The sequence below is a fragment of the Ambystoma mexicanum genome, chromosome 11 (genome assembly GCF_040938575.1).
Source record: "Ambystoma mexicanum isolate Mex_15411 chromosome 11, UKY_AmexF1_1, whole genome shotgun sequence".
Lineage (NCBI taxonomy): Eukaryota > Metazoa > Chordata > Amphibia > Caudata > Ambystomatidae > Ambystoma > Ambystoma mexicanum.
In genome coordinates, this window is record NC_090934.1 from 459,482,054 (window position 1) to 459,498,579 (window position 16,526).

The following is a 16,526-nucleotide window of genomic DNA, read 5'->3' on the forward strand; positions in this document are numbered from 1 at the left end:
TGTTTGTTCTGATCTGTTGCAACTTAGGGACTAAAAGAAGAGGTAGTTGACCCATCTTTCTCTTTCGATAAACCAGTCTCCCTTCTGATAGTGTCACCCCCCCCCCCCCCGATATCAAAAGATCCGGGAGTACCCAATTGTAAGCAGAACTTCTCCCACTTCTCTCAAGGGAGTACAGCTGTTTTTGGGCCTAGCTAACTTTTACCACCGGTTCATCCAACGTTTCTCGGACTTGGCTCTACCTATTACAGCCCTTCTAAAAAAGTCTGCAACACCGTTTTCTTGATCTTAAAGGGCCGAAGAGGCACTAAACCACTTAAAAAGGCAGTTCTGTTCTGCTCCGATCCTTTGCCAGCCAGACCAGGATCTTCCGTTCATTGTAGAAACTGACGCTTTGGTAGCTGCTGTTGGGGCAGTCTTGCTACAAGAGTAAGAAGAAGTGGAGCTTTTAGTGGCTTACCTTTTAAGAACCCTCAACCCAAGCCAACTGAATTACTCGGTCATAGAAAAGGAGCTATTGGCCATGAAGATTGCCTGCGAAGAATGGCGCCATCTGCTGCAAGGAACTGTACACCCTTTTCTGATAAGAACTGACCACAAAAACCTCAAAGTGCCTCAACAAATGGAATGTGTCAATTCCCGGCAGGCCAGGTGGGCTCATTTTATTGCCAAATATGACTTCAACATAACATACCTGCCTGGTAGCAACAACGTCTTGGCCGATTCCCTCTCCTGGATCCCTTTGCCAGGCATGTCATCTGATCACCAACCAGATTACATGCTTCCTCAAGGAATCGTCATTTAACAAGTTTCTTCTTTTCTCCAGGCCGTAAGGGAAGCTACAGGAAACACTACTACCTACCCTCGGGTTTCTTATCAGGATACTCTCTGCAGGCGAGATGGTCTATTGTTTATCAATGACCGTTTGTATCTTCCGGATACTGCCTGTAGGCCGTTTGCCCTCAAGTGGTGTCACGATAGCATTCTCACCGGTCATAGTGGCATTGCATCCACTCTGGAACTCCTGCAACAACAGTTTTGGTGGCCGGGTGTCATGATGCCTACCCCCGGAGCACCAGACCAGGCCCTGCACCCCCGGAAGCAGGCATCATGCCCTCGGGTAAAAGCCCAGCGGCCCCTTATAGGGGCTCTTTGGACTCAGTCCTGGCGCCTTTGGCGCCAGGCTCATGCTGGACATCAGTGCTGGCGCCATAGGCGCCAGGCTCATAAAGGGAGGTGTTTTGTGCACTTACCTGATGCAGACCATGCTGCATGCTTCAGGCCTCTCTGAGACCTGAAAGGGACTATTTTTTCATAGGGACTATTTTTTCACTCGGGCGTGGCCAGGGAAGGATACATACCTAGTTGGGGAAGGATACATACCTGGGACTTCTTTGGAGGCTATTTAAGCCACGCCCAGACAGCAGCTCATGCTTCGCGTTGTTCTGCTTCCAGCAGCTTAACACTCACCGTGTCTGCTCCTGCTCCTGGACTCCAGCCACGCCCGCCTCGAACCTGGAAGACTTGCAAGGAAGGAAGAGAAGAGAAAGGTGAAAACCAAGGACTATTTCAAACTTCTTACCTGCATCCGGAATCTTCTCGCCAGCATCCCTGAAGAAAGACTTCCATTTAAAAGCATTGCGTTGCTCGCTGCAGCGCCACGCTTCACTCACCTGTCCTCGAGACATCTCCCAGCTCCATCGCGGCTGTCAGCATCAGATGCCACATCTCTGCACCTAGGGGAGAGAGGAAGAAACAAAAGGTGAGCAGAAGGAACACAGAAGGAATGCCTGATTAACAGCCATAATACTTACCGGCTTTTCTTCCACATTTCGGGTCGGCGCCGCCCCGTTGGCAGGTACCGTACCCCCGCCCCTATGGGGAAAGGACAAGAGACATTTCTGGGGAATGATAAGGACATTTAGAGGGATCGCCCTCATCACTACTCACCTCGGCAGTTTAACCCCTCGACGCATCGCCTTCATTCTGCACCTGAAATAAAGGACAGATCACAGGTTAGAAAGACAACATAAAGGGGGCCTCACTTGAACTTTGAACTTTCACACTTACGGCGCATCGCTCAGGAAAGTCAAGTGGATTTTGCCAGCGCCATTCTGAAAACCAGTGAAGTAACTGGACGAACGCGCCCCCCTGCACCAGAAGCAGGATGGAGAGTTCATCCTTCCAAACCATAAGGTGAGCTTAAACCGGGGTTTGGAGGAAGTTAGAGAGGAACGAAGGGGGAAAGGGGGGAGTTAGCACACTATTCTGCAGACTGTTAATCCCCTTTCTCATCTGCAGAAGGATATTCCTACGGGCCAGGCAAGCACGATTTGGAGGTCCTGTCCAATCGGTGTTCCGGGTCCTGCGCATCACGCTAGAAGAGGCCACAGCAATCCAGACTAGACCAGCGCCCCCGTGGGAACCAGGTGAGCGTTACACCGGGTATCTCTTCCGAGGTCAGAAGATATGTCTCCACGTGTCCTATGTGTTGTAGGAGTAAACACTGAACCCAAAGACCTCTAGTGCTGCTACATCAAGACCAGATTCCGGTACGACCCTGGAGTAACCTCACCACGGACTTCATTGTGGATCTTCCTCCTTCTGAAGGTTGCACTTGCATCATGGTCACTATCGACACGTTTTCTAAAATGGCCCATTTTTCCCCTCTCCCAGGCATTCCTACGGCTTCTACTACAGCGCCAGTCTTTGCTTAAGACATTTTCCGGATTCATGGACTGCCAGCAAAGATAATCTCAGATAGGGGCAGTCAGTATACTTCACGCTTCTGGAAATCATTATGCGACAAACTGGGCATAGAGAGAGCTTTGTCCTCAGGGTTCCACCCACAGACCAATGGGCAAACCGAGTGCTTAAACTCCATTCTAGAGCAATATCTGTGGTGCTTTACCAACCACCAAAAGGACAATCGGGTTACGCTACCACCCACTGCCGAGTTTTCTTATAACAACGCCAAGCACATGGCCACAGGTTTAAATCCTTCCTACTGCAATTACGGTTTCCATCCTTTGAATATACTACCCGGAGATCTTAAAGCCACTACTGTACCATCGGTAGATGACATCCTAGCCAACATAAAGGAGGCTCAAAAGATCGACAGCAAGGCCTACTTGACAGTCAAGCCCGTAATCGAGCTCAAACCAATCCTCATCGCCAACAGACTCCTGACTGGTCTAAAGGTACACTGGTATGGCTTTCTACTAAGTATCTGCCATGCTGGGGGTTACCCACAAAGTTGTCACCCCGTTTCCTGGGTCCCTTTCCAGTTTTGAAACAAATTAACCTGGTTGCATATAGGCTAGAATTACCCCAGTGATTAAAACGCAATCATCCAGTGTTTCATTCCTCTTTGCTCAGGGAATTCCAAGGGGATCAGGGGATCCATACCAGCATTCTGTCTCTTCTCCAGGGCTGCCCGTGGACACCTTACCAGCAGAATACGAAGTAACTCGGATTATGGACTCCAGATCGAGGAAAGGACGTTTGGAATATTTGGTACACTGGAAAGGATACATCCACTCTTAAGACTCCTGGGAAACTGTTTCACATGTACACGCACCCAGACTGCTTTGTATGTTCCACCGTTTGCACCCAAGCAAACCTGGTGGTACACAAATAGGAAGGGGGCATACTGTCATGCGCCTGCCTTCTTGACACCTGTGGAACTCCTGGAGGCTTCACCGCCATTAGAATGCTCTATTACATTGTTCACGCTGTCCGCTTGCATGACTAGTCTTTTGTCCTTCCTCTCTCTCTCTCCAGTAATTATCCCTGCCTCTTACTTTCACTTTCGTGTTGCAACCCGCTAGTTACCTTGCTTTGGGTCTTAGATGCTAGTTTTCCGCTTTCAGCCTTTGTCTGCTTTCCTCCGTTCGCTATCATACCTTTGGCTTGCCTCTTCCTGTTCCTTGCTTCCTTTTCCTTTCCATGATGGATCTCGCTCTGTTCCGGCCCAGGACGCGCGGTTGTTTTTTGTGTTCATCCTGTCTGCTTGTTTCTTCTATCTGCCGTCCCTCAGGGCAAACGCCTGCTTCTTTTTTACTTTATCCTGTCCTTGCCTTTTCTGTCTTCATCTGCAGGAGTCTTCCGCTCTCTGCTATTACCAGCGCCTTCGCCGTATACCACCCACCTTCGTTCAAGGATCTCATTACTTCCATTCTGGGACTATCCTCTTCCAGCTCTGCACTTACCTGGAACAGTGGCCATTTGGCCACTCAGTCTATTCTACCGCACGCTTACCTGAATCGTGGACTCTTCCCAACGCTGCATTCCTGTATCCCGAGAAGCACCGGCTCCTTCGATCGTCCTCCCTACGGATACTTACGCTCGCCTACTCCTCTGCTTTTCATCCCAACGGAGTTCCACACTAGACCAGGTTTTCAAGAGGTTTTTTCTGCCATCGGATTTTTCCTCTCGCAAAGGTCTTCTCGGGTGGGGGTCCAGTGTCTGCCATATCTAATATGGCAACATTGTGTCATCCATCTGGGGAAGGCCATAGCGCTTCACAAAGAAGAAGTCGGACCGGAGAAAGAAGGTCAAGAAGCTTCAATTTCCTTCAGAAGAATCAGGTGAGGAGGAAGGGGATCTAACAGTGTTTAGTGAATCTGAAGCAGACATAACTGACAGTCTTGACATATAAAGACCAGACAGGTGATATTATTAAAATATTCATCAGAGATCAATTTTGGTCAAATATTTTTTTGGCCACCCCTCTCATGTATGTGAGTGATGCTTAATACATATGGAAAGAGATTGTGAAAAAGTGGTGGAAGTATTAGTAAAATCAGTGTAAAGCATCTGTTGTATTTGTCAAATATAGGGTATTTTTAGATTTACTATTTTAGACTAATTATTTGAGACAGGTTTGCCTAGGACTTACAGCACGAAATTGGGAAAAAGTCTTCTAGAAAAAGCATTTCTTTTAATTGAGAGATATTTTACATTTTATATTTTATATTAGATAAATGATAAATAGGAGGAAAAACTTGTTTAAATAGTCTTAACTGTTTTAAATTGTCTTAATTCTAATTCGAATTTTGTGGAATTTTAAATATTTCTGTCTTGTGATTGAAATTGAAATTACATTTGGTCTAAAGCGCTATATCAGCGCTTTGGTCTAAAGCGCTATATAAGCCTAATAAAATACAAATACAAATACATTGAAATTGAATTGAATAATTGCTATGTTTAAAATATGTATCTTGATATGATGTGGATATGATTGGTGTAGAGTAATGTAGTGGGGTAGAGTAAAGGGTCGGATGGTGGAGGTGGTTAAGGTAGTGGGGAGTGATTTAGGTAGGTGTAGAGTAGTATGTGGCTAGAGGTAGAGTGGAATTGGGTACAGTGGGCTGGGTGTAGAGTGAGGTGGATGGGGGTAGAATGGGGTGAGGTAGTGTGGGTCTGTGTAGGGTGCAGTCGGGGAGACATTGTGGAAAAGCTAACAAGGAGACAACATGAATAGTAGAAAAGGCCTGTCTAGAGTGAGAGACAGCATGGGTTTCAGTTATTGTCAGTAAATGAGTGGTTTGGTTGTAGAGGTGCACACGTAGGTTACTATTAGAGATTAAATATATTAACAGATTAAATCAGTTTAAAGGTGCACCATATTAGATGTGTGCTATCAGATTGAATATATGTGGAAAAGTAATGGTACCTCAAAACAGCTTGAGATACAAACATGGGCACAACATAAACAACTCAAAAAGTTGTAAACTCAATTCTCCACATGAGAAATTACTGACAATTAATTAGCATTTTGAAATAAAATAATGTTCAGACACAATGAGATATACGTTGTGTACCACACATTCCAGAATAATTTCTAAACATTGTTTCAATATAAAAAAAAATGTTACTACTAGATTTCCTTAATATACTACAAGAATTGTGTATTCAACTGAGAGCTAGATAATATCACGATATCTAGACAGGGAATTGCTATCTGAATAGACTTAAGGGTACTCCACCAATCTTTTACTATGCGTTTCGGGCGTAATGCCCTTCTTCAGGTATGGATATCGTGAATATTCTTTCTGTGAAGTGCATTCATATAGAGTTAGAGTGTTGGACGTTCACTGCCTCAATGTAATTCCACTCCAATTAAGTGAATCCATTAGTCCTACCTTGTTGGGATGCGCAATTATTGAAGTACAGTGCTGTTCTTCGGTTTAACGACCTCACTTATTGTTAGTACACTAGCTTAATGTGACTATGTCACCTCCCAGACGGAACGCCAAAGGGAGAGCCTAGCGGTGCGTCAAGTTCTTTTGTAGCTCCATATATTCTTAATTGGATCTATAGATTCCAATACATCGTTTTGTCACCGACGCGACTAATCATACATACATACAACTTTTTGAGTTGTTTATGTTGTGCCCCTGTTTGTATCTCAAGCTGTTTTGCGGTATCATTCCTTTTCCACATTGTCAGTAATTGAGCCAGTTAGTTTCTACAATCTTCATTATTCCTAGTCCTACTCTTCCTCATCACAGTATTTTTTCGATCTGCCTCTCCCGCGCTGGTGCGGAGTGAAAAAAAAAACCATGATCTGTTGGGGCCTATTGAACTGACGAATGTTTGGTAAACATTAGCTGGCTGGAACTGTTATGGTCTGAGTAGCAAATGGCGGCATATGTGGTGTATTGAAAAGGATGGAATGGATTCCTGATGGAGAAGTTGGGATCTTACAAGTAAGTACTGTGACGAGGGAGAAGGGCATCTAGGTGATTGGCAGATAGCACAAAAAAGAGAAAAACAGAGCAGGTACCGACCTATAGTGCTGTTGGGAGGAGAGTCTGGGGACCATCAAAACATATGGAACAGCCCGTGTTTTTTGGGGCTGCTGCTTTGCGCCACATTGCATAGCTACTTCTGAGGGCAAGAGTGGAGGGATAGAGGAAAGTGGCAAGTAGTAACATTTTAAGGTTAAGCAAATACATGCCACATTATTGCCAGTTGGGGGCACCTATTAACATATACCATGGGAAATGATGTCACAGGAAGTGAACATATCTTAAATATCTTTCTACTGAAATATGCAAATTATATTAAATTAGCCTTTCATAATCGAAAAAAACATGTACAGGACATATAAGAATTTGCCTTTTAGAAACTTAATTATCAATACCCAAAAAATACTTCAACTCACACTAAAAAAGTAATCAATTCAATGAAAGCTGAGTAAACACATTTTTGGCTCAGAAAACACCCAGAGGGAGTGTAATCGTCCTCTGAAAAGAGTTGGCGGATGCCGTCTACCCGGATGTACCGGTTCGTGCTCCAGTCCTTCTACTCTGCCACCTCACCATTTTCAGGCCCAGGTCCTGTGAGGAGCTTTATCAGAGGGCCTGGCTCCCTAGATCTGTTTATTATCACCCCATCCATCTGTTAATTGCTAGGGTGCAGGAGTGGATTCTGGCAGTTGACTCGGGAATTAGTATTATGCTGATGTGGGTGTCAAAGGCATAATCGTAGAAATAAGAATGTCAGAGACCTGGTGTGCACATGTAGCCTTTTAAACGATGATTGGAAGAAGGGAACAGACTCAGCTTTGTGATAGCCCATATGCAGATAGCTGAAATAAAAATCAGAAGGATGTGGCCAGATGCTGTTGTGTGTGTGATCCGACAGGAACGATTGTATCTATTCAAAGCAGGAATTCCAATGCCACCGACCTATTAAAATATCCTAGTTATGAATTATTCAAATAAATCTATCAGTGCGTGAACTGTGCCAGTCCTTGTGATGTGTGACCACCTCATGCATGGTCACAGCGAATAAATCCACCACATGGCAAATGGGGAGTGATTTGAAGGAACTTAAAATAACTCACAGCGTGTCTGTTGGCGAATGGGAGGTATCACTGCCGTTTCGTGGTCAGTCTGCATAGCTTTCTTTCCCTGAGGTAACCATTGTGTGCAAGGGACACTCGAGTCGAACCTGACACGAAGATGTTCTTGTACCCAACCAGGAAAGAAAGTCGATGGTTACGCCCAGAAATTGCATCGATCAAAAAAGTATGTCCTATTGAAAGCATATCATACTCGGGTTCCGGCGCATTATAAATTAGTTAATAATAATAATAATAATACTATGTACCATAAAATGAGGAAGAAGCCGAAACAGAAACATTGGGCTGAGGCACTGCATAGACATTCGCCACTGTAAATAGGCCACATTTGCTCCTTTGCTTCCTGAGATACACGTTGTTTAATTTTCTTGGGCGATACTCCCACCTAGAGCATATCAGTGGAATTGCAGATTTTTATATCCAGCCACTTTTTTCTCGTCCGACTTTTTTAGTTACACCTATAAGCCTAAAATACGGAGAAATGGCATATGAGGAGGGACAGTGCTGGTCATTGGGCCGGCTCGCTGTGGATCCGAGATCCGGCACCAGATGTGTAGCCAGATCTCGGGATCCGGCCAGAGTCAGCCACCCAAGCACATGAACCACGATGGAAAAAAGAAAAAGAAAAAAAAAAAAGCGTCCACGACGGCAGCATTGCCGTTTACCACGGCTTTGGCACTGATGTGTAATTCACAATGCTCACTACATGTACAACTGAAAGGAGTCAGTTGTACATGTAGCGAGCATTGTGCTTTACACACCAGTGCCAGAGCAGCGTAAAAGGCAATGCTACCCTCGCAGGCGGTTTTTTTTTCGTTTTCTTTTTTTGGCATAACAAAATGAGCCAGGGCTCATCAAGGGGGCCTGGCCTAACTGCAGGGGTCCAGCTGGCCCGTTAGGCCCTGCTCCCCCAAGGAGCCCCGGCTCAATGGGCCACTGGCACCCCTGCCAGGCAGCCTTTTGTAGTGATCAACACCCTCTCCCAAAGTTACTTAAATATGCAAATTGACAAGGGGGGTCCTGGGAGTCCCTCTGCCAGACATTAGTCCTGGTTAAGAAGGATTTACCCAGAGTCTTTAGCTCACTATCTTTCACAGAGAAGAAATATCCTAAACATATAAGTCTTTGTCCTGCCCTGGGGCAGTCCAGCACCAAAATGCTAGGCAATTCTCCTCTGAACAAGAGTACCAACAGCATCCCCAGACACGTTTTGGTCTGGTTGGACCTCATCAGTAGGGAGGAGCTGTGCCTCTCTAAGAATAGTGAGCAAGGGGTCCATGTCTGTATTCCCCTAGTAACTTAGGGTGAGACCCAAAGTTACTTAAATATGCAAATTGACAAGGGGGGTCCTGGGAGTCCCTCTGCCAGACCTTAGTCCTGGTTACACTTACCCAGAGTCTTTAGCTCACTATCTTTCACAGAGAAGAAATATCCTAAACATATCAGTCTTTGTCCTGCCCTGGGGCAGTCCAACACCGAAATGCTAGGCAATTCTCCTCTGAACAAGAGTACCAACAACATCCCCAGACACGTGTTTCGGTCTGGTTGGACCTCATCAGTAGGGAGGAGCTGTGCCTCTCTAAGAATAGTGAGCAAGGGGTCCACGTCTGGATTCCCCTAGTAACTTAGGGTGAGACCCAAAGTTACTTAAATATGCAAATTGACAAGGGGGGTCCTGGGAGTCCCTCTGCCAAACATTAGTCCTGGTTACAAGGGACTTACCCAGAGTCTTTAGCTCACTATCTTTCACAGAGAAGAAATATCCTAAACATATCAGTCTTTGTCCTGCCCCGGGGCAGTCCAGCACCAAAAGCTAGGCAATTCTCCTCTGAACAAGAGTACCAACAGCATCCCCAGACACGTGTTTCGGTCTGGTTGGACCTCATCAGTAGGGAGGAGCTGTGCCTCTCTAAGAATAGTGAGCAGAGCCCCTGTTCCTTAAGACTGAAACTCCTGCGAATCCGCGGGAGCTTCAGTATTTAGAAAGCAAGGCCTCTGCTTCCAGCGGCCTCACGTTTTCTCCATAATGGTGGTGCCGGCCCACGTGCATCACTTGATTAAAGGGATGCCTCGCAGGTGCGACGCCACCATTTTGGCTGAAAGGCATTTTTTTCTGGAGCCTGAAGCTTTCGCACACGAGCGAGAGCTTCAGGCTTCAGAAAAAAATCATTTTCGTGTAGTGGCCGGGGCTGGCAGGGGAGATTAGTAGGCCCCACAGGGCCGCGCCTCAAATCAAAATTTCGGAGCCTGCTGGGGCTGAGCCTCGGCAGGCCCCGTCTCACTCAAAGCCCTTGCCAGCGGTAAAAGGCAATGTTGCCTTTGTGGGCGCTTTTTTTCTTTCTTTTTTGAAGTATTTATCTGACCCGATGGCCACTACCAACCCCGCCCCCTCTAGACCACGCCCCCTCTCCCCCCACTCCTCCCCCACCTCGGCACTTGTGGGATCCCCCACCACATTTTTTCCATTTCCACCACTGAGGAGGGACACACAACTTGTAGTTGCTGTTTGGTTATTTGACCACCCATTGACTGTCCATGGCCATATTAATCCCTGTGGCCATTCTCACCCACTTCCTTTCCCTCCCCACCCAAAACACCTCTGCACAGGAACTCTTTGAGCTGGATGTAATGAAGACATGCCATCAAAATCACATGAGTCTTCTGCAGACAGTTGAAAACCTGGCTTTTCACAAAGGGACCTATGTGAACCTCTGCCCATGAACACTCCCCTCCATTTACTCCACGTTTCCTTGACTGTAGATACAATGACCTGTTTGCTTGATTCTACTGTAACTAGCGCCTTGATGCCTCAAGGATTAGAGTGCTGCTATGAATGCAAAAATAAATAAATAAATGATATGATATATGATAAGATAATAATCATTTATAACGCGTCTGTACACAAGTGTTTCTAGGCGCAGCTAGATAAGGAACTATAAACAGAGGGAGGACAAAACAAACGATCTTACTAGGCCTTGTGTCATTCATATCATGCAAGTGCGAGGGGGGAGGGAAGAGGAGAAGTGCCAGGGGGAGTAAGGGGGGAGAGTGCAGTGGCAAAATGCATTAATTGCTGCCAGGGTGGTGGCTCAAGTAAGTGCAGGGAGGCAGAGGACTGCAGGTTTGTAGATACAGTCCCTAAGTGGGTGTGAGGCCCAGAGGCAGTGCAGGGGGCTACTGGTCGTGCAGGAGCCTGATGCTCGTGAGGTTCAGTGGGTGCCCAGGGAACCAGTTAGTGCAGCAGACAGGAGCATCAGCAGGGGAGAGAGAAAAAGCAGAAGCGAAGAGGAAGGTCTTGAGTTGCTTCCGAACCTTAGGTGGTCCTTCTCAAGTTTGAGAGAGGCAGGGAGGCTGTTCCAGAGGCAGGCCCCAGCCAAGGACAGAGATCTACCCCACTCTCTGCCTGGAGAAGTGTCTGAACCTCAGAGAGTTGGAGGATAATGAGCAGAGGGCTCGAGAATGTGGATGCTTAGGAAGAGAGAGTTGGATGTAGTGTGGTCCCTGGCCCCAGAAAGCCTTATAGAAATAAACTTTGCACTGGAAATGCCTGCCAGAATGGGCAGGCATTTCCTCGAGGGCTCGAGAATGAAGATGCTTGGGAAGAGAGAGTTGGATGTAGTGTGGACCCTGGCCCTAGAAAGCCTTATAGAAATAAACTTTGCACTGGAAATGCCTGCCAGTGTTTTTTCAAAGCAGTCTTCTGAGGGTTAATGATTTACTTGGTGCTGTAAATCCACTACTGGTGTAATAACAATGTTTTAACCGAGTTGCATTCAGCCGCTCGATTTATATGCTCTCTGTCCTTCACTGAAGTCCTGTTAATGACACACATTGAAAAAGCTAACAGTTCTGGCTTGTCTATAAATATTAGACATTGCTATTAGATGCCCAGCTACTCACACCCTCTTGCACCTGTTTCCCTCAATGGCCAGGTTATACCTCTACAGCTGTGCCTAGCAAGTGCCTTTCCCATGTTTACACAGTAGCCCAAACTGTTGGCATTGCCAATGCTTGTTGAAATACCAGCAGGAATTCATCAGGTAGTAACAGCATTAACAGCAGAGAGGTTCATAAACTGCAGAGACTTACCAGTAGAAATGTCTGCATAGGCAGCTTGGCAAAGAGGTTGAGCACGCAGCACACCGAACTTGGAACTGTTAGGCAGAAACCTGTGCAGTTCCCTCTGGGACCACTGCAAAAAGTGTAAGTCTACAGGAGTTAGCAGTAAACCCAATTGGTAGCAGTCTGTACCACCCAGATTTACCTGGTAGCTGTGGCTGAGCAGTCAGACGTCTCTCAAGATGAGTTAGGCCGTATGTGGAGTATACAACATAGGGCAATTTACACAGTAGAACAAGCAGACACTGGTGTAAAGATATATAATTATTTATTTAAAAAAAAAACACACTGGCACTAATACGGCAAACAACTTCAATCACAATTACTATAAGTATATCAATCCCCTAACAATATTTCGACAAGTCTAGGTTCAATGGCACCACTTATTTGCAGACAGAGGTGAATGCTTTAACCTAGATGGCACACTAATATTCGTTAGAACGAGAGAGAAAAGGGAGGGTATTTAATTTTAATTTTAATTTATTTAACATTTATAAAGCGCTCACACAGCCCACAGGCATTGAGGCGCTGTTACAGGAATTGTTTGTTTTTCTTAGTTGTGTAATTGTGTTTTTTTTTTTTGTCTTAGTTACGTAGTTATAACGCGCTTAAACACCCAGAGGTTTCTAAGCGCGGATCCGGGAATCGAACCTGTTGTTGCTTCATGTCGTCTTGCTTACAAGACGCGCACGCTGCCGCTGAGCTATCCTCCCGGGACAACTCAGTACCAACACTTTTACGAAGCAAATGCAAGGCAAGTAAGGCAGGGTCTACTGTAGATCACAAAGTTCAGAGGCCAGGCCCACTCGGAGAGAGGCAAGGCGGTATGTCCCAAAAAGTATCACAGTGGAAATGCACTTCGAGACTTTGTAGCAAATTGTCACAGAGACCAGTTTAGAACAAAAAGTTAAGAAGGTCTGGAGGCGACCCAATGGAAAGGTAAGGATTTGAGACACCTCACGCTAACCATCACAAGGGAAGCCAGGCGGACACGGTACCTTGAAAGTGAAGAGACAGCTCCGGCGGGGGCAATTGTTCCTGGTGGGGGATGCAAGTCGGGGCTTTGCCAGAAGATGAGAGGATCTCGTTTTCGAGGAAAAGTTGAAGATCCTTGCACCACCAGGGAAGAGACCAGCCGCGGAGTGCTCTGTCACAAGGCACCACCTTTTGGTCGCGGTACAGTGGTTAGTGGTTATCCGGTTGCCGGGGTGCTCAGCACCGGCAATTCGACCACTACGTCCTGGAAGCGAAGAAAAAGCAAGGGACCGGTTGTTCCCACCAGTCAAACCAGTCAAGGGAAGAAGACTCTCCAGCAGGGAGATCTCCTCTGTCGTTGGGAAGTGGTGAGTCGGTTCAGCAGGGCTCCACCGGAGGTTTCGTCGTTGCAGGTCAGCTCAGCTTTACCCTTGTCGGATTCTTAGGTCCTGTGGCGACTTCTGAAGATCCAATCCCAAAAGCCCTGCTTTTATGCAGAAAACCCCCATTCATTCAGCCTAGCTGTCAATCAAACACGCTAAGTGGTGAGCGGGGCGGATCACCACTTGGGCCAATCACACCAGAGTGCGACTTGAGAAGCAAAAACATGAGTACATACCTCTTTATTTTATTGGGACTACTACTGGAACTACGTTGATAGCTGTTCAAATAATGGCACCACATACGATATTGTATTGTTTTGACGATGAGTCTTTGCAATATCAGTTATAAAGTTTGTATATGTCCTTGTGTGGAGCCACGGGTGTTACCACCCAAAATATTCCTTCAAGTATGTGCACTTATATATGTTTGAGATGTTTACCGTAAGCTCATAATAGTTGATGCATTTCTATATATTTGATTGTATGAGGTGTGAGATGAGTACACATGTTCCAGAAGAGGTTTCACGAGTTCACATGTCATATTCTTCTTTTTAAGGTTTTGACGAGTATCACAGCACTTGCTGAACAGCCTTCCTGCAACTGCACACCAAACTACCTGCGAGTGTATGATGGAAATAGCAACAAATCGCCTCTTCTTTTCCGGAATGATTACGGACAAGTGAATTATATTGTATTGACTTCATCTGGGAAAAGTATGCTGTTGGAGATGGACACCTCATCCGGGGTCTTTCATGTTGAATACAATACAGGTATTCATTTTTATTTGAGAATGTCTGTCTCTCAGTGTGAGGTGTTGGATGCCTGAATATTTTGAATGACCCCCCTTCCAACTAAAGTTTACTAAAATGATTAACTTCTGGAAAATATTAGACCGTTTGATACAGGGAATGGGCCCTTAAGGCCTGGTGAATGAGAGCTTGCTTACTCGTGATGACCCCTTTTCATACTCCTCAAAGAGCTCTGGATATCACCTGCTATCTGATGGAGAAATAGTAAGTCCTTTCGTAAAAGTAAGTACAACTATGTAACGAGTCATCGAAGGCTGCTTTCAGAGGATTTTCGTTTCCATGCTGCTTGCTTGTTGTGTTGTTGACGCAGAATGTCAATATCTACAGATCAATGGGTTGGTCCTTTAACTCCATAATTAATGTCTTGTTAAGGCTTTGCTCACTGTTGCAAATGCTGTATGCTAATGTGTACTCTTTTGAGTTTTTTGATTTTCTGATGTCATTTTGTTCTACATATGTTCCATGGTTAACTTGTGGTGTCAAGAGGAAACTCATGTTAAAACATTTTGGTTCCAATTTTCATGCATACCTGGTGGAAGAGTCCTGACACTCTAAACATGGAATGATTTTGAATGTAAAAGTAAAGATAAATCAACATTTTGTCTAAGGAAAATGTTGTGTTATGGTTAAAAATAAAGAGTTATATCCACAGTCATTCTAATGTTACAAAGCTTGCCTTGCATTGAATGGTTCTAAAGATGAAGGGCCAAATTCTAGGACTAACTGCTGTCATAGATATTTTTTATTTTTGTATTTTTTAAAGCAGGGACCTAGCTCGAAAACAGCAGAGCACTGTGCAATCAATATGTGGGTAGCCAGCGTTTGGGCTGGCATTTTTCTACCAGTAGCACAGTACTGTGAGCTGCAGTGTGTGCATTCATTGGTATTAGTCCATGGACAGGTGTTATTGAAAAAGCCACATTTTTGGAGATTCACAGAATTTGAGAACCTTGGGGGCATTCCGAGTCGATACCAGGATCAAGCTCTAGAAGGTGGATGTGTAACCAAGAAAATAATTGTTGCTGGCCCTTTTTTTGCTGACTATTTGTTGACTCAAGCCGTCTGCTCGATTTTCAGTTCAAGAAGCGTGTGCAACGAAATATGTGGATTAGTTTACAGGTATTTATTTATTTATTTTATTTATTTATTTTTTACATTTGTAAAGCGCACTGCAGCCCTAAGGCATAGAGGCGCTGATAAGTGGTACATAAGAAGGCTTCATCAAGGGTTACAAAAAAGCCACCCCAGAGGAGTTCTTAGAATATACATACAGAGTTACAGATACATAGGTCCAGGGTAGCGAAACAAAGAACAGGCACATTATTTGAAGAGACTAGTCTTGATGGCCTTGCGAAAGGCAGTGTGAGAGTCGAGTCGTCTGATGTGCGGTGGAAGGGAGTTCCAGAGGGTGGATGCCATGGTGGGAAAGCTTGTGCCACCAGCACGCACTCTGCGGGTTTTTGGCACAGTTAGTAAATTGGAATATGCTGGTGTGTTACTCGTGACTGTTGTGTAGATGATCCATGCAGTCTTGAGCAATATCCTGGGCTGGAGAGGAAGCCAACGTGTTTGCTTAGGACAGGGGCGATTCAATAAAATGTCCTTGTACCCATAATCTGACGTGCTGCAGTGTGATAGGTGATTTTAGGTGAGGCAAGTGAGTTCTGGGAGCCCTGTCAGAAGGACATTTCCCCCATCGATGTGTTTCTGGAAGGACTGGCTGTTGTCATTTCTGAAGCCTAAGGAATTTGCTGCATGCAAGAGTTGCCAATCAAATCCTTCTCTGCACATGTCATTCAGCCATTGTTGGATAAGCTATTGTTTAGCGGGGCAACCGATAGGATTAATTAAGAGTTGGCTGGATTAAGTTTGAGGTAGGCAGTAGGCATTCAGGACTGGATGATAGCTAGGTAATCACAGAGACGATTAATGTCCTGTGGGATTTTTACTCTCATCTACTGACCTGTATTCCCCATGTCTTTCTATATTAGCCATGCTTAGAAGGGCACGTGGTCTGTGCCGTAGACCAGGTCTTCTTGCTAAATGCACAGTGCAATGAAAACACTTTTATATTTAGTGAAATGCAAGCCGCGAGATGTGCTTTTGTGTGTTGTAATATTAATGTACAGTACAATACCATTTTTCCAATAGCCCAGGATGAGCGCCAACGGCCTAGAGCCAGGTACATTGCACTCTTATTGTGTAAACAATGCAGTTCACTGCTATGTAGGCTTTTTCTGAGGCCAATGTTCTTGCAAAATATAAAACATGGATAAGGGCAAACACTGCAAACTACAAAATGCAGTCTTTCTGAGGTTTTATTCTGTATTTTTGATGACCGCTATAATCACAATGCAGTTAAACAAG

The 16,526-nt window shown here is 45.3% G+C and overlaps 1 protein-coding gene across 1 annotated transcript in view; it reads left to right on the top strand.

The window, feature by feature from the left end:
• The window catches only part of LOC138505005 (embryonic protein UVS.2-like), an 867,764-nt gene that overhangs the window by 593,925 nt on the left and 257,313 nt on the right, over positions 1-16,526 (top strand). The window contains exon 8 of the mRNA XM_069625363.1: positions 13,907-14,120. Within this exon, the coding sequence (XP_069481464.1) occupies positions 13,907-14,120 (214 nt within the window). The remainder of the gene's footprint in view (positions 1-13,906; positions 14,121-16,526) is intronic.